The following is a 19,703-nucleotide window of genomic DNA, read 5'->3' on the forward strand; positions in this document are numbered from 1 at the left end:
TCGGGGGATTGAGTTCAGGAATCGAGACGTCACGTTACAACTCTATAAATCTCTGGTGAGCCCCCACTTGGAGTATTGTGTTCAGTTCTGGTCACCTCATTACAGGAAGGACATGGAAGCGACGGAGAGGGGGCAGAGGAGATTCACCAGTAATTTGTCTGGATCGGGAAACAAATCTTTATGAGGCAAGGTTCGCAGAGCCGTGACTTTTCGGGAGTAGAAGGATGAGAGGAGACTTGATTGAGGTCAACAAGATTCTGAGAGGCATCCATAGGGTGGACGGCCAGTGACTGTTTCCCAGGGCTGGATCAGCAAATACTAGAGGAAGTGTGTACAAAGTGGAGGGAGGGAAGTTCAGGGGAGACGTTGGGGGACGTTCTTTTTTACACACACAGAGTTGTGGGGGCTTGGAATGCCTTGTCGGGGATGGTGGTGAAGGCTGGAACATTGGGGGCATTTAGGAGACTCAAACACGCACTCACACAAACATTCACATAGACACACAGATATGATTTGAATTTATATTAGGGGATGATTCTCTCGGTCACTGGATATATCCCAGCCTGTGGGAGAAAGTTCTTCCTCGGCCTTGATCTTGATGCTCCTGCACCTCCTACCTGATGGCAGGTGGGTCAAAGATCTCGTGTGCAGCATGGAAGGGGTCATTCAGAATTCTTTATGCACGGTTCCTCTGCTCTACAGCGCGCCCCCCGACCCTCCCTCTCCCATTCCCTCGGAACCCCGCTCCCCGGATCCTTCCGCTCTAGAACAGGCAGGAGATGCAGGAGCCTGAAGACGAGCTCGCAGCCACACAAGGAGGCGCCTCCCCTCCTGCCCCAGACTCTGGAAGGGAGAATGAAGCCCGGACTCTCGAACCAGTCACTTTACACCATTTATTGGTTTTGGAAAGAACTTTCCAGCAACGCAAGGGCCATGACACGTTCAAGAAAATAAATCCCAACCCTGGGGGGGTTGTCGGTCCAAAGGATCCCACGATATGCCGGAGCTGGGACAGGTATCTGTGGCCTGGATGTTCAGCCCTGCATCAATCCGACTCTCTTCGACGCAGCCATAACTCTTCCCCACCCTCCCCTCCACTCTCCCCACCCTCCTCTCTCCCCTCTCCTTTCCCCACCCTTTTTTCTGTCCTCCCCTCTCCCCACCCTTCCCTCTCTCCTCCCCTCTACCCTCCCCACTCTTTCCACCCTCCCCTCTCTCCATCCTCCCTTTCCCCTCTCCTCCCCACCTCATTCACCCTCTCCTCCTCTCTCTCCCCCTCACCTCTTCAGTCTCCTCCCTTTCTCTCCCCTATCCCACCCTCCACTCTCTCCGCTCCTCTCTCTCACCTCCCCTTTCTCTCCCTTCCTCTCCCTCACCCTTTCCCCCTCTCTTTTCCCCTCTCCCCATCTCTCTCCCTCTCATTCCCCACTCACTCCTCCCTTTTTCCCCATCTCTCTCCCCTACCTCTTTCCCCCTCTCTCCTTCTTTCCCTTCTCTCTCACCCCCCACTTCCTCTCCCCTCTCTCACGCCCCAAGATCAGTCAGGTACGGGCCTTTTGTCAACACTGGTTTATCTCAGTCCTGAGGCACAGATGGAGAATGCAGGTGGGGGCTACATATGACCAGCGCAGGCCTGAGTGGGGTGGTGGGATTTGCGTAGTAGTGCACAGCAGGAGTGGGGAGGTAGAACAATAGACGAGGAGGGAGGAGGGGGAGAAACACACAACGATTTTCGGAATAAACAAGATCTTCGTCTGCCAAGAGATCTGGCGGACCTGATATTGGCTCCAAAGGTGAAGGTAGGGGGAAGAGGGGGGGAGAAGAAAGGGGAAAGGAGAGGGAGGAGAAGAGTGGGGGAAAGAGAGGGGTGAGGAAAGGACCTGTTTCCCCCTCAAACCCTGGGCCGAGATGGGATTGGTTTTGAGGACCGGTTGCCACAGTAACCGTAGTCCGGAGCTGAGGCCTAGCCAGCCCTGGGTTGGTAGGGAGAGAAAAGAGATGGAGAGCGGTGGTGGGGTACCAGAAGCCGGTCAGGGTCAGGGGGCCAGGGGTGAGGAGGCCCTCTTGGAGGGGTGGAGGAAGGCTGGATTGACAAAGGAGAAGCCACTGAACTCCTCCTGGTCGAGGCTGAGGAGGAGTAGGTGGTCCGGAGGGGTGAGGGTGGGGACTCCGCGCGTGAAGAACTTGTCAAAGTTTTCGCCGTTCCTCCCCGACTGCGGGGGGAGGGGGGGAAGGTGTGTGGGAGAGAGGGGGGGAAGGTGAGAGGGGGAGGTGAGGGAGGGGGGAGGTGTGTGTAAGAGAGAGGGGGAGAGAGAAGTAGAGAGAGGTGGGGGAGAAAGTATAAATATATTTTTAAAGTTGCAAGAACCTTCTTCCCACCCCCCTCTCCTCCCTCCCATACCTCCCTCCCCCCTCTCACCACCCACTCTCTCTCCCATCCCCCCCCTTCCCCTCCCCTTGGACACTCACCGCACGGGGTTTGAAGGGAGGCTGAACCTCCAGGTTCCTCAGTTTCTCCCAGTCCATGCGACGGAAGAACGCGTGGCCCTTGATGTCTGTCTGACCGTCCACTCCACAGCCCAGACGCTTCAGGGGGTTCTTCGTCAGAAACTTGGGGGGGTGTAGAGAGAGATGTGGGGGAGATGCGAGAGAGAAGGGGGAGAAAGGCAGATTGGGGGGAAAGAATGGGAAAGGGGAGAGGGGGGGGAGAAAATAGGAAAGGGGAGAGGGAGGGGAGGGGAGGGGAGAGGGAGAAAGACAGATCATAATCAGGAGCAGGTCAGCCATCCGGGCCGTCAAGCCCACGTGATCGTGGCTGATCTGATGATGGGCTCATCTCCACCTCCCTGCCTTTTCCCCACATCCGCTCATTCCCCTACTGTGTAGTAATCTCTCCAACCTTGTCTTAAATAGATTCACTGAAGTCGTCTCCACAGCTTTGATGGGCAGCGAATCCCACAGATTCCCCACCCTCTGGGAAAAGCAGTTCCTCCTTTTCTCCATCCTAAATCTACTCTCCTGGATCTTGAGGCCCTGTCCCCTCATCCTGGTCTCCCCCAACGGGAACAACTTACCGACCTCCCTCTTATCTAGGCCTTTCATAATTTTATCTTTCTGCAAGATCCCCTCTCATTCTTCTAAATTGACTTAAATGTAGAGGTGGAATGGGAGAGAGTGGTGGGTGAGGTTGTAGAGAGGAATGGGGGAGTGAGGGAAAGAGGGGTAAGGGAGGAAATGGGAGGAGGGGAAGAAGGAGGAGGGGAGGGAAAGCGGGGATAGGGAAGGAGAAGGGGTGAGGAGGAGGGGATGATGGGAGAAGGGGAGTGGGTATGTAGGGGGATGGGGATTGGGATGAACACAGATTCAAGTGGTTTATTTCCTGCCTCCTTTACCTGGTTACCCGGCTCACCCACCACCTCCCCCTCACCTATGCCCCCGAGGGGTCAGCCCTCTCCTCCCCTGAGGGTTCCTTCCCCCCCCCCACCACCACTGAGAGGTCATCTCCTCTGGATCCACCTACCCCTTTGCAGGCGGACACGGCTTCACGGGACAGGGTCCTGGGGTAGGTCACCGTGTCGTCCAGCACCGACTGGAACAGCTCCTCCTCGTCTTCCCCATCGAAGGGGGGCTGCGTGCGAGAGGGAGGAAGAGTGGGGGAGGGGTCTCTCAACATCTCCCTTGGAAGCTGATTCCCCCCTTCCCTCTCCCCTCACCCCTGAAGACTTCCCTATATCTCCCCCAGCCCCAGAGACCACACCACATCAACCCCACCCTTGAAGACCACCTCATGTCTCCCCTGACATCCACAGACCACCCCATGTCTCCCCCACCCCCGGGGACCACAGGGAAAAAAGTCAGGGTGGAGGGAGATCGGGGGAAGAGAGGGAGAATCGGAGGGAGAGGGGGGAAATCGGGAGGAGAGGGGGGAAATCGGGAGGAGAGGGGGGAAATCGGGAGGAGAGGGGGGAAATCGGGAGGAGAGGGGGGAAATCGGGAGGAGAGGGGGGAAATCGGGAGGAGAGGGGGGAAATCGGGAGGAGAGGGGGGAAATCGGGAGGAGAGGGGGGAAATCGGGAGGAGAGGGGGGAAATCGGGAGGAGAGGGGGGAAATCGGGAGGAGAGGGGGGAAATCGGGAGGAGAGGGGGGAAATCGGGAGGAGAGGGGGAGATCGGGGAGACAGAGGAAGATTGGGGTGAGAGAGAGAGAGGGAGAGATCAGAGGGAGAAAGGGGGAGATCGGGGAGAAAGCAGGAGATTGGGGGAGATCAGAGGGAGAAAGGGAGAGAAAGGGAGATTGGGGAGAAAGGGAGAGAGAGACTGGGGAGGAGATTGGGGAGGGGGAGATCAGAGGGAGAGAGGGAGATCGGAGAAGAGAGGGAGATCGGGGAGAGAAGGGAGAGAGGGATATCGGGGAGAAAGGAATATCGGGGAGGGGGAGATTGGGAGAGAGGAAAATCAGGGGGAGAGGGATATTGGGGGAGAAAGTAAGATCGGGGAGGAGGAGATTGGGGGAGAGAGGGAAATCAGCGTGAGAGGGAAATTTGAAGTACAGGGAGACAAGGGATGGAGAGGGATATTGGGGGGCGAGGGATAGCAGGGGGAAAGAGGAAGATCGGTGGGGAGAGTGTCTCTGTCAGTGTCTCTGTCACTCCCCATAGTGGTTGAGAGGCCTCTCTGCACCTTCCTCATGCCCAGTCAGGGCACCCTCAGCCGGAACTTTTTCCCCACGTTTCCAGACGGGGCTCCCTCTGCTGGACCCTCTACCTCCCATCCAGTTGGGGCACCCTGTGCCGGACACCCCACCCCTACCCTTCAATCAGTGCTCCCTCTGCCGGACACCTCTTCGCTCACATACAGTCGGGGCTCGATCTGCTGGAACACTCTCCCCTCCCCAGCTACCTGACCAGAGAGCATCTCGTAGAGCAGCACGCCGAACGACCACCAGTCCACGGACCGCCCGTACGCCTGGTACGTGATGATCTGTAAAACGACATTGTCACAAAATGCACCGGTGATCTCCCGACTCCATTCCCATGGAGGGAACCGGGGGAGTGTAGTAGAGGGGAGGGATCCGGGGGAGTGTTGGAGAGCGTAGGGTTCCGGGAGGAGTGTTGAAGAGGTGAGGGATCAGGGGTAGTGTTGTAGAGGGGATGGATCTGGGGAATGTTGTAGAGGGAGAGATTAGGGGTAGTGCTGTAGAGGGGATAGATCTGGGGGGAAGGTGGGGTTAGTGTTGAAGAGCGGAGGGATCAGGGGTAGTGTTGTCGAGGGGAGGGATCAGGGGAAGTGTTGTCGAGGGGAGGGATCAGGGGAAGTGTTGTCGAGGGGAGGGATCAGGGGAACTGTTGTCGAGGGGAGGGATCAGGGGAAGTGTTGTCGAGGGGAGGGATCAGGGGAAGTGTTGTCGAGGAGAGGGATTCGGGGGAGTGTTGTAGATCGGAGGGATCGGGGCAGTGTTGTAGAGCAGAATGATCAGTGGAGTGTTGTAGAGGGGAGAGATCCGGAAAGTTGTGAAGCGGAGGGATCTGGGGTCGCGTTGTAGAGGGGAGGGATCTGGGATGCGTTGTAGAGGTGATGAATCAGGGGTAGTGTTGTAGAGCGGTGGGATCTCGGGGAGTGTTGTAGAGGGGAGGGATGCGGGGTGTGTAATAGAGGGGTGATATCCGGAGGAGTGTTGTAGAAGTGAGAGATCCAGAGGAGTTTTGTGAAGGGGAGGGATCCGGAGGAGTTTTGAGAAGCGGAGGGATCCGGGGTAGAGTTGTAGAGCGGAGAGATCCCGGGGAGTGTAGTAGAGGGAAGGAATCACGGGGAGTGTTGTAAAGCGGATGGTTCCAGAGGGGTGGGGGGTGTTGTGAAAGAGAGGGATCCGTGGGGAGGGGCTGGTAGTGTTGTATAGCGGAGGGATCAGGGGTAGTGTTGTAGAGTGGTGGGATCCAGAGGATTGTTGTAGATGGGAGGGATCCTGAGGAGTGTTGTAGATGGGAGGGATCCGGGAGAGTGTTGTAGATGGGAGGGATCCAGGGGAGTGTTGCAGATGGGAGGGATCTAGGGCAGTGTTGTAGAGCGGAACCCGGGGGAGTGTTGTAGAGCGGAGGGATAGTTTTGTAGAGCGGAGGGACCCGGGGGAGTGTTGTAGAGCGGAGGGATCCGGGGGAATGTTGTCGTGGGGAGGAATCCGGGAGCACGTTGAGGAGCCGAGGGATCCGTGGGAGTGTTGTAGAACCTAGGGATGAGGGGGAGTGTTGTAGATGAGATGGATCAGGGGGTGTGTCACAGAGGGGAGGAATATGGGGGAGTGTTTTACAGTGGAGGGTTTTAGAGTTTAGGGATCTGCGGGAATGTTGTAGAGGGGAGGTAACCGGAGGAATGTTGTAGAGGGGAGGGATCCGGGGGAGTGTTGGAGAGGGGAGGAATCCGGGAGTGCGCTGTGAAGCCGTTGGATCAGGCGGAGTGTTGTAGATGAGAGGGATCGTGGAGAATGTTGTACAGCGGACGGACCCGGGGGAGTGTTATAGAGCGGAGGGATCCGGGGGAATCTTGTGGGGTGGGATCCGGGGGAGTGTTGTAGAGCGGAGGGATCCGCGGGAGTGTTGGAGAGCGGAGGGATCCGGGGGAGTGTTGGAGAGCGGAGGGATCCGGGGGAGTGTTGGAGAGCGGAGGGATCCGGGGGAGTGTTGGAGAGCGGAGGGATCCGGGGGAGTGTTGGAGAGCGGAGGGATCCGGGGGAGTGTTGGAGAGCGGAGGGATCCGGGGGAGTGTTGGAGAGCGGAGGGATCCGGGGGAGCGTTGTAGAGCGGAGGGATCCGGGGGAGTGTTGTAGAGCGGTGGGATCCGGGGGAGTGTTGTAGAGCGGAGGGATCCGGGGAAGTGTTGTAGAGCGGTGGGATCCGGGGGAGTGTTGTACTGGGGTGGGATCCGGGGGGAGTGTTGTCGAGGGGAGCGATTTGGGGGAGTGTTGTAGTCCAAAAGGATCAGGGGGAGTGTTGGAGAGGGGGAGGGATCCGGGGGAGTGTTGTAGTGGGGAGGGGTCTGGGGTCAAGTTGGAGGGGAGGGATCTGGGGTCGAGTTGTCGAGGAGAGGGATCCGGGGTCGAGTTGTCGAGGAGAGGGATCCGGGGTCGAGTTGTCGAGGGGAGGGATCCGGGGTCGAGTTGTCGAGGGGAGGGATCCGGGGTCGAGTTGTCGAGGGGAGGGATCCGGGGGAGTATTGTCGAGGGGAGGGATCCGGGGGAGTATTGTCGAGGCAAGGGATCTGGGGGAGTGTTTTCAAGGCGAGGGATCTGGGGGGTGTCGTATAGGGGAGGGATCTGGGGGAGTGTTGTCGAGGGGAGGGATCCAGGGTGTGTGTTGTCGAGGAGAGGGACCGGGGTGGTGTGTTGTCGAGGAGAGGGACCGGGGTGGTGTGTTGTAGAGGAGAGGGATCGAGGGGTGTGTTGTAGAGGGAAGGGATCGGTGGGTGTGTTCTTGAGGGGAGGGATCCGGGAGCGCGTTGTATTGCCGAGGGATCCGAGGGAGTGTTGTCGAGCCAAGGGATCGGGGGGAAGTGTCGTTTAAGGGAGGGATCCGGGGGAGTTTTATGGAAACCCTTTAAACAACCAGTGGGTTTTATCACCTTTCTCCTACTTTATCAACATCTCGGGTTGTCTTCCCCGTCGGAGGGGAATATACGCACCTCTGGGGCAATGTAATCTGGAGTCCCGCAGAACGTCCGTGTTGTCATTCCATTGAAAATATTGTCTTTGCACATTCCAAAGTCAGCGATTTTAATGTGGCCGTCGGAATCCAACAGAACATTATCCAATTTCAAGTCCCTGAGACCCACAATAGATGTCACACCACCATCCCGCCTCCCCTCCCCTCCCTTCTCCCCCTCCCTTCACTCTTTCCCAACCCCTCCCTCCTCCCCATCCCCTTTCCCCTCCACACTCCCCTTTCCCCACCCCCTCCCCTTATCCCCTCTTCTCCATTCCCCCTCCCCTCTCTTTCTCCCGTTCCCCCCTCGCCCTTCCTCACGCAGACCCCTCCCCATTCCCAGTGGACAACCCCTCCCACAATACCTGTAGATTATCCCATGGTCGTGAAGATAGAACAATCCAATTGCAATCTCTGCAGCGTAGAACCTATCGGGGATGGGGGAAATGGTGTTGGGGGTGTTGGAAGGGGAGGGGAGGCAGGCGGGGGAAGAGAGGATTAACTACCCAACTCTGTTCCCTCAGCACCAAAGTTCCCACCCACTCAACTCTCCTTGTGGGAGTCCCCTCTGGTTGCAGGATTTAGGGGAAGAGGCTGAGAAAGGGGGAGAAGAGAGAGGGGGAGGGAGAGTTGTGGGGAGAGAGGCGGGAGAGGGGGAAAGGGGAAGAGAGAGGATGAGAGGGTGAAAGAGAGGTGAAGAGGGAGAGAGAGGGGGAGAGGGAGAAAAGGGAAGAGAGAGGGGAGAGGGTGGGAGGGGAGAGAAGGGAGGGGAGAGTGAGATGGAGAGGGGAGGGAGGGGAGAGTGAGATGGATACGGGGAGGAAGGGGAGAGAGAATGAGAGGTGAGAGAGGGAGGGGGAGAACAGAGGAGGAGAAAGAGGAAAGATGGTGTTTCACTCACACAGCATGTGGCTCCTTGAACCTTCCAACCATCTGGATGTGATACATCAGATCTCCCCCATTCACGTACTCCATCACGAAGTACAGGCGGTCCTATGGAGAAAGTGGGGTCAGGGGGCCAGTTGTTCGAGGGTCAACATCTCCCGATATCTCCCCCCTTCCCCAACAGTTTGGCGCTCCCTCAGTCCCGGCCTCAGGGAGTGTGGGTTTGGATTATAGGCCTGGAAATCTAAGGCCCCAGATTTAGGCCTCAGGGAATGAAAGCTCCAGGGATTGAAGACCTCAGGGTGTGCAGACCCCAGGAAATGAAGGCATGGTTCTGGGCCTCAGGGAGAGAAGGCCCCAGCATGTGAAGGTCCAATTCTTGGCCCCAGGGACTGAAGGTCCAATTCTTGGCCCCAGTTCTGGGTCTAGTTCTGGGCCCCAGAGAGAGAAGGTCTGGTTCTGGGCCCTAGAGTGAGGGCCCCATGGAGTGAAGGTCCGGTTCTAGGCCCCAGGGAGTGAAGGCCTGGTTCTGCGGGCTGGGGATTGAAGGTCCAGTTCTGGGCCCTGGGGAGTGAAGGTCCAGTTCTGGGCCCCGGGGAGTGAGGGCCCCATGGAGTGAAGGCCTGGTTCCAAACCACCCACCATAGTCTGGAAGCAACTGTGTAGCTGTGTGAGGAAGTGGGGGGGGTCAACCATGGACAGGACCCTCTTCTCCACCATTGAACACTCCACATCGTCCTCCTGCATGATGACATCCTTCTTCAGGGTCTTGACAGCGTACAGCTCGTCTGTGCCCTTCCTCTCGGCCAGCAGAACCTGAAGGGGAGTGGCAGTCATGGTGGGTGAAAGCCCTCACCCCATTCCCCTTCCCTGTCCTGTACCGGGGCCTGGAGCTCCCTCACCCGGCTGCGGAGATCCTTCAACTGACTGTGGAGTTCCCTCACCTGGCCTGGGGCTCCCTCACAAGGCTATGAGGCTCCCTCACAACTGTGGGGCTCCCTCATACAGCTCAGAGATCCCTCACAAGGCAATGGGGCTCCCTCACACAGCTGCGGGACTCACATGGCTCAGAGATCCCTCACCATGCCGCAGAGATTCTTCTCAAGGCATGGGGCTCCCTCACATGGCTGCGGGGCTAACTCACATGGCTCAGAGATCCTTCACCATGCTGCAGAGATCCCTCTCCATGGCTGTGAGACTCCCTCACACAATCTGGAGCTCCTTCACACTGACAGGGAGACCCTTTCACCCAGTCCCAGAGACCTCTCACTCTCCCTCGGGGCCACCTCGTCCTCCCCCAGAGCTCCATCGCCCTCTCCCAGGGCTCCCTCACCCTCCCCCGGGGCTCCCTCCCCCTCCCCGGGGCTCTCTCACCCCGAGAACTCCCTACCCCGGGGCTCCCTCACCCCAAGAACTCCCTCCCCTGGGCTCCCTCACCTCGAGAACTCCCTCCCCCGGGGCTCCCTCCCCCTCCCTGGAGCTCCCTCACCTTCCCGAAACTTCCTTTTCCCAGCAACATCAGGAAATTGAAGTCGGAGGGTCCAAACTTGGTCCCGGAGTTCATGGAGGGGTCTGAATCAGAGGGGGAGGAGGAGGTCTTCTTCACCTGGAGGGGGAAAAGGTCAGTAGCTCCCTCACCCCTCCCCCCACAAAACCCCTCACCCCTCCCTTTGCCCTCCCATCTATATTATCCCCTCCAAACCCTCCCCTCCCACCCCAAACCTTCACCTCCCCTTCCCAGCTCCTCTCTCCTCCTCTCACACCTCCCTTCCCCCTCCACTACAAATCTCATCCCACCAAACCTTTTCCCTCCAAACCCTCCATAACTACCTCCTCCCTTCACATATTTTCTATCTTCCCTCTGTTCCCCTCCCCACACCCCCCCCCCGAATTTCCCCATCCTTTTGGGATGATGCATGTACATGAGAGAGTGTGAGTGTGGGGGATTTGGCGGGAGTGTGAGTGCGGGGGAATTTGGCGGGACCGAGAGTGGGGGGGGCTTTGGCGGGACCGAGAGTGCGGGGGATTTGGCGGGACCGAGAGTGCGGGGGATTTGGCGGGACCGAGAGTGCGGGGGATTTGGCGGGACCGAGAGTGCGGGGGATTTGGCGGGACCGAGAGTGCGGGGGATTTGGCGGGACCGAGAGTGCGGGGGATTTGGCGGGACCGAGAGTGCGGGGGATTTGGCGGGACCGAGAGTGCGGGGGATTTGGCGGGACCGAGAGTGCGGGGGATTTGGCGGGACCGAGAGTGCGGGGGATTTGGCGGGACCGAGAGTGCGGGGGATTTGGCGGGACCGAGAGTGCGGGGGATTTGGCGGGACCGAGAGTGCGGGGGATTTGGCGGGACCGAGAGTGCGGGGGATTTGGCGGGACCGAGAGTGCGGGGGATTTGGCGGGACCGAGAGTGCGGGGGATTTGGCGGGACCGAGAGTGCGGGGGATTTGGCGGGACCGAGAGTGCGGGGGATTTGGCGGGACCGAGAGTGCGGGGGATTTGGCGGGACCGAGAGTGCGGGGGATTTGGCGGGACCGAGAGTGCGGGGGATTTGGCGGGACCGAGAGTGCGGGGGATTTGGCGGGACCGAGAGTGCGGGGGATTTGGCGGGACCGAGAGTGCGGGGGATTTGGCGGGACCGAGAGTGCGGGGGATTTGGCGGGACCGAGAGTGCGGGGGATTTGGCGGGACCGAGTGTGCGGGGGATTTGGCGGGACCGAGAGTGCGGGGGATTTGGCGGGACCGAGAGTGCGGGGGATTTGGCGGGACCGAGAGTGCGGGGGATTTGGCGGGAGTGAGTGTGTGTACATCCTGGCCCTGTGGTCTGCATCAGAGTCGGTATATTTTTGCTCTGCATTTGTGTGCACCTCTGGCAGATGGTGTGTTCCACATTTGGGTCTGTGTTTGTGCCTTTGATCTAGGGTGCATTTCCTGGCGTCTGGGACTGTAGATGGTAAGCGAGCCCCCTGCACTACTTACTGAGGTCTGTGCAATGGTGTCCAGTGTAGAACAGGCCTCCTGCTTCCTGTGCAGGACTGTCAGGGACTGTAAAAGGAGGCAAATGCAGGGATGTGGACACTCATAGTCCTGCTCAGCGGCTGCGGGATGGCAGGGGGTGCGTAACGCGGTACAGCGGAGACGTGCAAAACGTGGGACGGCAGAGGGATGCATTATGTGGGATGGTGGTGGGATGCGTAACACGGGACGGCGGAGAGGTGTGTAATGCGGGACAGCATAGAGGTACGTAATGCAGAATAGAAGGCAGTGCATAATGTGGAACAATGGGCCTGTGTAAACATTACCTCTAGTTTCTTACACAGCTCCTCTTGCTCCTCCACAGAATCAGAGATGACCGGGACATTAAAATATTCACCCTCCTCCTGGTTCAGTAACTTAAACCTTGGGGGAGAGAGAGAGAGAGAGAGAGAGGGGGGAGTGAGGCGGGGAGAGAGGGGTAGAGAGAGAGGGATGCAAGAGATGGATGAGAGAGAGGGGGGAGATGATTGATGTTCAGGAAGGTGCAGTTCCCCCAGTGTAAGGAGTTCTGTTGCTTGTTACCACACCCCCCTCCACCCTCTCCCCCTCCTTCAGACAGCCACCATGTTTGGAGACTGTGTGTACTGTGTGTGAATGTGGTTGCATGTGTTTGCCCCACTTTGGGTCCACATGTGTTGCATATTGGGGCCGCATTTGGCCCATATTTAGCTGTTGTTGGGGCTGCATTTGACCAATGTTGGAGCAGCATTAGACCCATGTGTTGGGGTGGCGTTTGGCTCGCATTGGGCCTGTGTTGGGGACACAATGGGACCATGTTGGGGTCAGGATCTGGTACTCACCAGCTGTCCACCGGGATCTTGTACAGCTCGGAAATGCCGAAGGACATGGCTCCCATGAAATCATTGCGGGAGGTTCGATCCCAGTCCCAGGCCTCAATCAGCAAACGGCGTTCCCGGTCGGACGGCTTCAGGGAGCTGGGGTGGGGGGGAGGGGGAGCAAGGTGGGATGGGTGGGGTCAGAGAGAGAGAGAGAGCAAGATGGAAGGAAAAAGAGGTAGAGGGGGAGAGATGATGGTGAGAGAAAGGGAGAGAGAAATGGAGAGAAAAGAGAGAGGTAGGGGAGAGAGATGGAGAGATGGAAAGAGAAAAAGAGGTAGGGGGAGAGATGGAGAGAAAGGGAGAGTGAGAGATGGAGAGAAAAGTGGTAGAGGGGGAGAGAGATGGAGTGGGAGAGATGGACAGAGAGAAGGAGAGAGAAAAAGAGGTAGAGGGGGAAAGATGGAGAGAAAGGGAGTGAGAGATGGAGAAAAAAAGTGGTAGAGGGGAGAGAGATGGAGATGGAGAGATGGACAGAGAGAGATGGAGAGAGAAAAAGAGGTTGAGGTGAGAGAGAAGGAGAGATGGAAAGAGCAATGGAGAGAAAGAGGTGGAGAAAGAGATGGAGAGAGAGATGGAAGTGGAGAAAAAGGAGGAGAGATGAAGTAAGCGCAAGGTAGATAGATGGAGAGAGTGAGAGGGAGGCAGAGAGACACAGAGTGGGGGAGAGGGAGGGACATCACAAGCATGAAGGAGGGGGCACATACTCCCGAGGGAAATCCCCGCACATCCCCACAACTGAAAACCACCAACCCCTCCCCTCCCCGTTACCCCCTGCCCCACATCCCTCACCCTCCTCTCACCATGGACCTCCCTCTTCCCCATTCTCCCTCCCCTTCTCAACTACCCCTTTCTTCCCACCCCTTCACCCTTCTTTCCCCTCCTCTCTCTTCCTACTCCAACCTTCTTTCCCTTCCCCTCTCCCCTTCTGTCCCCACCCCCTCTCTGCTCTCCTGCACCCCCTTCCTCCTTACCATCTTTCCCTCACTCCAATGCCTCCCACTTTCTCCACCCCCCTCGTTACCCCCATTCCTCCTCTCTCCCCCTTCTCTCTTCCCCCCCCCCCACCCTCCCCCGAGTCTGGCCTCCCTCACAAGGTGAATGACTCATTCCACACGGGGTTCAGGGTGGAGCGGATGGTTCGTGTCTTCTGTTTGCTCTGCCCCTTGGGGTCAGGAATCAACTTCAGCTTGACGTAGGGGTCGGAGAGTCCGTTGGGATCCATCGGGATCAGATTTCGTGCCTCACCCACTGTGGGGAGAGGGGAGAGTGAGACCAGGACCTGCCCACCCTCACTGAGGGCGAGGCGGGAGGGGAAGAGGGAGAGAAGGGGGAGAAATATGAAGGGGAGAGGGGAAGAGGTTAAGAGAGGGGAAGGGGCAGAGGGGAAAATGGGTGAGGGGAATGGGGGTGAATGGAATGAGGTGAAGGGAATGGGGAGGGGGAAGGGAGGAGAGGGCAAGGAAGAGGGGGAAGAGGATGATGAACTGCCCTCACTGTTAACTGTACCTCATGCAGACATTTGTCCCCTCTATCCCTGCGAGGAGAACCCTCACTTCTTCCCCCCCCCCCACCACCCCACCACCCTCACCTCAGCCCCCACCCCTGGACCTGTGACGTGCAGCAGGTTGTCACCGTCGATCTCACACCGGATATGGATCCGACCTCGTTTCTCCGTGTGGTCGAGGCCACAGAGACTGGGAACATTGCTGACACATCGCTTGTGGACACTCATCTCACAGCCTGGAGAGGGGGAGGTGGACAATGAGGGGGGAGAGAAAGGGGAGGGGGGGAGTGGAGGAGGGGGAAGGGAGAGGAGGAGAGATCAGTTCATGGATTGGGGTGAGGGGACAGTTATGGAGGAGTCAGAGATGAGGGGTCAGTGATAAAGGTGTCAATGATGGAGGGGACCAGGCTGAGGGATCATGGGTCAGTGACCCCGGGGAGAGCAGTCAGAAGGTGTGATCTGTTCCCCCGGGTGTCAGGGGTACGTGGTCAATGACGGAAAGGATGGGTAAGTGTCGGAGGGGTCAGTGACCCCAGTGGAGGAATCAAAGGGCGTGATCCATGATCTTGAGGGAGAGGTCAGAGGGTGCCATCCGTGACCCCAGGGGGAAAGGTTGGAGGGTGAGATCCGTGACCCCGGGGAGAGGGTTGGAGGGTGAGATCCGTGACCCTGGGGGGGAAGGGTCGGAGGGTGAGATCCGTGACCCCGAGGAGAAGGGTCAGAGGGCGAGATCCGTGACCCCGGGGGGGAAGGGTCGGAGGGTGAGATCCATGACCCCGAGGGGAAGGGTCAGAGGGTGAGATCCGTGAACCCCGGGGGGAAGGGTCAGAGGGTGAGATCTGTGACCTCGGGGGGGGAAGGGTCAGAGGGTGAGATCCGTGACCCCGAGGGGAAGGGTCGGAGGGTGAGATCCGTGACCCTGGGGGAAAGGGTCGGAGGGTGAGATCTGTGACCCCAAGGGGAAGGGTCGGAGGGTGAGATCCATGACCCTGGGGGAAAGGGTCAGAGGGTGAGATCTGTAACCTCGGGGGGGGATGGGTCGGAGGGTGAGATCTGTGACCCCGGGGGGGGGGGGGGAAGGGTCAGACACTCACTGCTGCACTTCATGCCCTGGTGAACCAGCCCGTAGAGCAGGGAGCCGCAGTGGTCACAGAAGGTCGGGCTGCTGTAGCTGTGAACCTTGAACTTGTGCTTATTTCGCTGACCCTGTAGGGGCACCAGAGGTCACAGGTCAATGGGAGGTAAGCCTGAACCCTCCCTCACTCAAACTCCAACCTTCATTCCCCCCCCCCAAAAGTGCCAACGACTTCTGCAGAGCCCCAGAGGGTTCCGATCACCGTGCAGCAGTACCGAGAGGGGCCAAACGATCTCGCCATGTGTCAGGATAGAGAGAGAATCTCCCCAGAGACTGCCCAACCTGCCTTGTGGTCAGGACATACCCTTGTCCATCACAGACTCGCCCCTCTCATCCACCATTCTTGAATCCCCAACACCTTCATGACCTGTCCCACCCGGGATTCTCCCTCCCCCCCCCCCCCCCAAAGCTCTCAACCCCTCTCTCTCCCCCTCACCATTTTTCTCCCCCCACCTTTCTATGCTGTCCCTCATATTTCCTCGCCTTTGCCTCTCCCTCCCTTCCCTCACCCTCTCGCCTCTCTCTCTCCCCCTCACCTTCCCCTTCCCACCCCTCTCGCCTTCCCCTCCCTTTCTCACCTCAGCATTGACCCCTTTCTCTACTCCCGGACAGGAGAACGTCACAAATTCATGGCAGCGCTTGTGGACAACAAATGAACAAACTGGGTAGAGGAGGGGGGGGGGGGGGGATGGAGGAGAAAGGGAGGGGCAGAGAGAGAAGGGGAAAGAGGGAGATAGAGGGGGTAGAGAGGTGGGGGAGGGGTGATAGAAGGGGAGAGAGGTGGAGTGAGGGTGGGAAGAGAAGAGGGGGCAGAGAGGGGGAGGGGAGAGAAGGTTAGAGGAACATTCTGACACCACCACTGCCAGCCTTCACACAGAGAGTGAAGCCCCTTTCTCCCTGCGTGAGTGAGTGGGGGTCGATTGAGGGGGAGTGGGCATTAATATGTCTGTGAGTGTGTGTGTGTGTGGGTGTGATTGTGTGAGGATGTCTATGTGTATGTGGGTGTGAGTGTGTGTGTTTGTCTGGGTGTGATTGTGTGAGGATGTCTGTGTGTATGTGAGTGTGAGTGTGTGTGTTTGTCTGGGTGTGATTGTGTGAGCATCTGTACAATCTCCTTTCACTCTGGCATGTGAACCCAGTAATTTACCACCAATCTGCCAGTGTGAACGCTCATGAACCAGCACAAAGGACCGATCACTCCGGGGATGAACCAGATCGGGAGGGTATATCCTCACCGATTCATTGTGAATTGGCCGACCAGTTGGTGCAATGTGAATGGGACGGGTACATGAGGGTAGGCACCCTTCTGCTCTGGGATGCCGGTTAGAGAATGTGCAAGGGTGCACATCACATACACTCACTGACAGACAATCACTGACACTCATTCCCGGACACTCACTGTCCACGGTTAAAGTTTGTCCAGTGTTTCAAAATGTTTCTTTGAACCATCAATAGTAGTTCGCCAATGTAAAAGGGGTTTGTGTGAGTGTGTCAGTGAGAGCGAGTGTCGGTGAGAGCACATCAGGAAGAATACGTGTTGGTTACTGTGCTTCAGTGAAGGCACATGAATGAGTGTCCAGGAGTGAGTGTCCCGAGTGAGTGTCCAGGAGTGAGTGTCAGTGACTGTCTGTCAGTGAGTGTCCGTGATGCAGCGTCCGGTAATTAAAGTCAGTGAGTGTCTGTCAGCGAGTGTCCATGAGTCAGTGTGACTGAGTGTCGGTGAATGAGTGACGGTGATTCTATCCGTGATTGAGTGTCGGTGATTGTGTCCGTGATTGAGTGACGGTGATTCTATTCATGATTCTATCTGTGATTGAATGTCCGTGATTATGTCCATGATTGAGTGTCTGTGAGTGTCCGTGAGTGAGTATCTGGGAATGAGTGTCAGTATGTTAATGTCTGTGAATGAGTGTCTGTGATTGGTGTCCATGAGTGAGTTTCTGTGATTGAATGACCGCAAGTGAGTGTCGGTCAGTGAGTGTATGTAGTGGAGCGTCTGTGAGGGAGCGTCCCTGAGTCAGAGTCCGTGAGTGAATGTGATGGAGTGAGTGTGATGGAGTGAGTGAGTGTCCGGGAATGAGTGTCAGTGTGTATGTCTGTGAATGAGTGTCCATGAATGAGTGGGAGCGGGCGTCCGTGAGTGTTCGTCAGTGAGTGTCCACGAGTGTCCCTTAGTGAGTGTGTGAGTGAGTGTCCCGGAGTGACGGTGATTGAGTATCCGTGATTGAGTGTCCGTGAATGAGTGTGATTGAGTGTCAGTGAATGTCTGGGACTGAGTGTCAGTGAGCGTCGGTGGTGGAGCGTCGGTGAGTCAGTGTCGGTGATTCTATCCGTGATTGAGTGTCAGTGAATGAGTGTGATTGGGTGTCAATGAGTATCCGGGAATGAGTGTCAGTGAGCGTCCGTGTGATTGAGCCTCCGTGTGATTGAGCGTCGGTCATTCTGTGCATGATTGAATGTCTGTGAATGAGTGTGATTGAGTGTCCGTGATTGTGTGTCTGTCATTGTCCGGGAGTGAGTGTCTGTAATTGTGTGTCTGTCAGTGTCCGTGAGTGAGTGTCCGTGATTGTGTCTGTCAGTGTCCAGGGGTGAGTTTCTGTGATTGAGTGTCCATTAATGAGTGTCCGTGATTAAGTGAGCATCTGGGAGTGCTGCTCTTAGCGAGCATGTCCCTGAGTGCGCGTGTCCGTGACTGCATGCCCATGAGCGAGTGCCTCTGAGTGTATGGGTCTGTGCATGTGTGGGTCCGTGAGTGAGGGTGTGCCTAGTGCACACACCTGGATGCGTGTATCTGAGCACACCAGTCTACATACTCTAGTTTGACTTCAGAGCAAGTGGCAAAATACTGTTAAACAAGCCATATTGAAAGCTTATGAGTTGGTTCCAGAAGCATATAGACAAAAATTTAGGAATTTGGTGAAAACATGGAATCAATCTTATCTGGATTTTGCTCTGGGAAAATCTGTATGTTTTGACCATTGGTGTGCCTCAAATGGAATAAATAATAATTTTGACAGATTGAGAGAATTGATATTAATTGAGGAAATTAAAAGGTGTATTCCAAATGAGATTAAATTATACCTGGATGAGAGAGACATGAGGACATGGCAGCAAACGGCTAGATTTGCGGACGAATTTGCCCTGATTCACAAAAATACATTTCAGAATAGTGACCATTTTCAGAGAGTTAATGTGGAATAGATTAGTCAGACTGTTCAGAATGTTAATGTGGAGCAGACTAGTTAGCCTGAAATTAAGTCTGGAAAGAATGTTAAGAGGAAAGATGAGGGTAAGGTGGGAAAGGACAGACCTTCTGGATTTGTATGTCATTTTTGTAACAAACCTGGTCACGTTATTGTGAATTGTCTAGTGTTGAAAAAGATACAAGAAAAGAAGGTTTTACCAGAAGCATGTATTCAGACAGTCGAATTTAAGGAGATCAAACCTGGTAAGGATGTCATGGATGTTTTCAAACCTTGAGCGTCACAGGGCTTGGTTTCAGTAAAGGAGACACTGGAGCTGCTCAGTCACTGTTGTTGGAAAATGTTTTAAATCTTGATCAGAAGACTGACACAGGGGAGACAACTTTGATTAAAGGTACTGGAGGTGAGGTGGAGTCGATATCTCTTCACAACATAGTGCTGAATTCAGAATTAGTTAAAGGACCTGTTGTAGTAGGAGTAATTTCACAGTTACCCATGCAGGGGGTCTCGTATTTATTAGGGAAAGATTTGGCAAAGGATAAAGTTGGGTCAGTTTTGAGATTAACAAATCGGCCAAGTAAGGATAAGGTTGAAGAGGATTGCGGGATATATCCTGCATGTGCCATTAGAAGTTCTTTGTCTAAGTAAATTATGAGAACACAGGAATATCCAGTTGATAGAGACTTGCCCAGTGCTTCTGAAATAGTTTTGAAAGAGCAGGTAATTGTGAGAGTAAGGATTTCTCTTTGTCAAGGAAAGAGTTAATTCAGCAGAAGAGGACAGATACAGATCTTATCGACTTGAGGGACAAAGCAGTAAGTGAACAGGAGATTAAAGAAATGGCTTGTGGATATGACTTGAAGGATGAATTGTTGATGAGGAAATGGAGAGCTCTTGATATTCCTGCTAATGAAGAGTGGGGGGTGGGGGGGGGGGGCGATTCATCAGGTGGTTGTTCCTAGAAATTACCAGAAGGAAATTTTAAATCTAGCCCACAGGACACCTTTGGATGGTCATTTTGGTGTAAAGAAAACCATGAATAAGATTTTAAGACAATTTTTCAGGCCTGGTTTGAGGAAGGATGTTGTGAACTGGTGCAGGACATGTCACATTTGTCAGGTTGTGGGGAAACCTAACCAGGGTCCTACAGTAGCTCCATTACAACCTATTCCTGTTGTGGGGGAACCTTTCACTAGGGTTATTGTGGATTGTGTAGGTCCCCTGCCAAAATCTAAGTTTGGAAATCAGTACTTGTTAACAATCGAGATTTCCAGAGGCTATATCATTAAGGAATATTAAAGCCAAAATGGTGATAAAGGCTCTGGAAAGATTTTTCACAGTTTGTGGATTATCTGAAGGGATCCAGAGCGATGAAGGATTTAACTTTATGTCTGGGTTGTTTCAGCAGTTGATT

The 19,703-nt window shown here is 55.9% G+C and overlaps 1 protein-coding gene across 1 annotated transcript in view; it reads right to left on the minus strand.

Moving 5' to 3' along the window:
* LOC138756764 (protein kinase C alpha type-like) overlaps positions 1-19,703 on the minus strand; it is a 97,400-nt gene that overhangs the window by 58,498 nt on the left and 19,199 nt on the right. Inside the window, exons 3-16 of the mRNA XM_069923149.1 lie at positions 15,665-15,747; positions 15,046-15,157; positions 14,056-14,187; positions 13,539-13,695; positions 12,409-12,543; positions 11,875-11,971; positions 10,066-10,176; positions 9,219-9,392; positions 8,593-8,684; positions 8,057-8,119; positions 7,672-7,810; positions 4,900-4,980; positions 3,521-3,628; positions 2,470-2,610 (exon numbers count right to left, since the gene is read on the minus strand). Of these exons, the coding sequence (XP_069779250.1) occupies positions 2,470-2,610; positions 3,521-3,628; positions 4,900-4,980; positions 7,672-7,810; positions 8,057-8,119; positions 8,593-8,684; positions 9,219-9,392; positions 10,066-10,176; positions 11,875-11,971; positions 12,409-12,543; positions 13,539-13,695; positions 14,056-14,187; positions 15,046-15,157; positions 15,665-15,747 (1,625 nt within the window). The remainder of the gene's footprint in view (positions 1-2,469; positions 2,611-3,520; positions 3,629-4,899; positions 4,981-7,671; positions 7,811-8,056; positions 8,120-8,592; positions 8,685-9,218; positions 9,393-10,065; positions 10,177-11,874; positions 11,972-12,408; positions 12,544-13,538; positions 13,696-14,055; positions 14,188-15,045; positions 15,158-15,664; positions 15,748-19,703) is intronic.

Source organism: Narcine bancroftii, chromosome 3 (assembly GCF_036971445.1).
Source record: "Narcine bancroftii isolate sNarBan1 chromosome 3, sNarBan1.hap1, whole genome shotgun sequence".
Lineage (NCBI taxonomy): Eukaryota > Metazoa > Chordata > Chondrichthyes > Torpediniformes > Narcinidae > Narcine > Narcine bancroftii.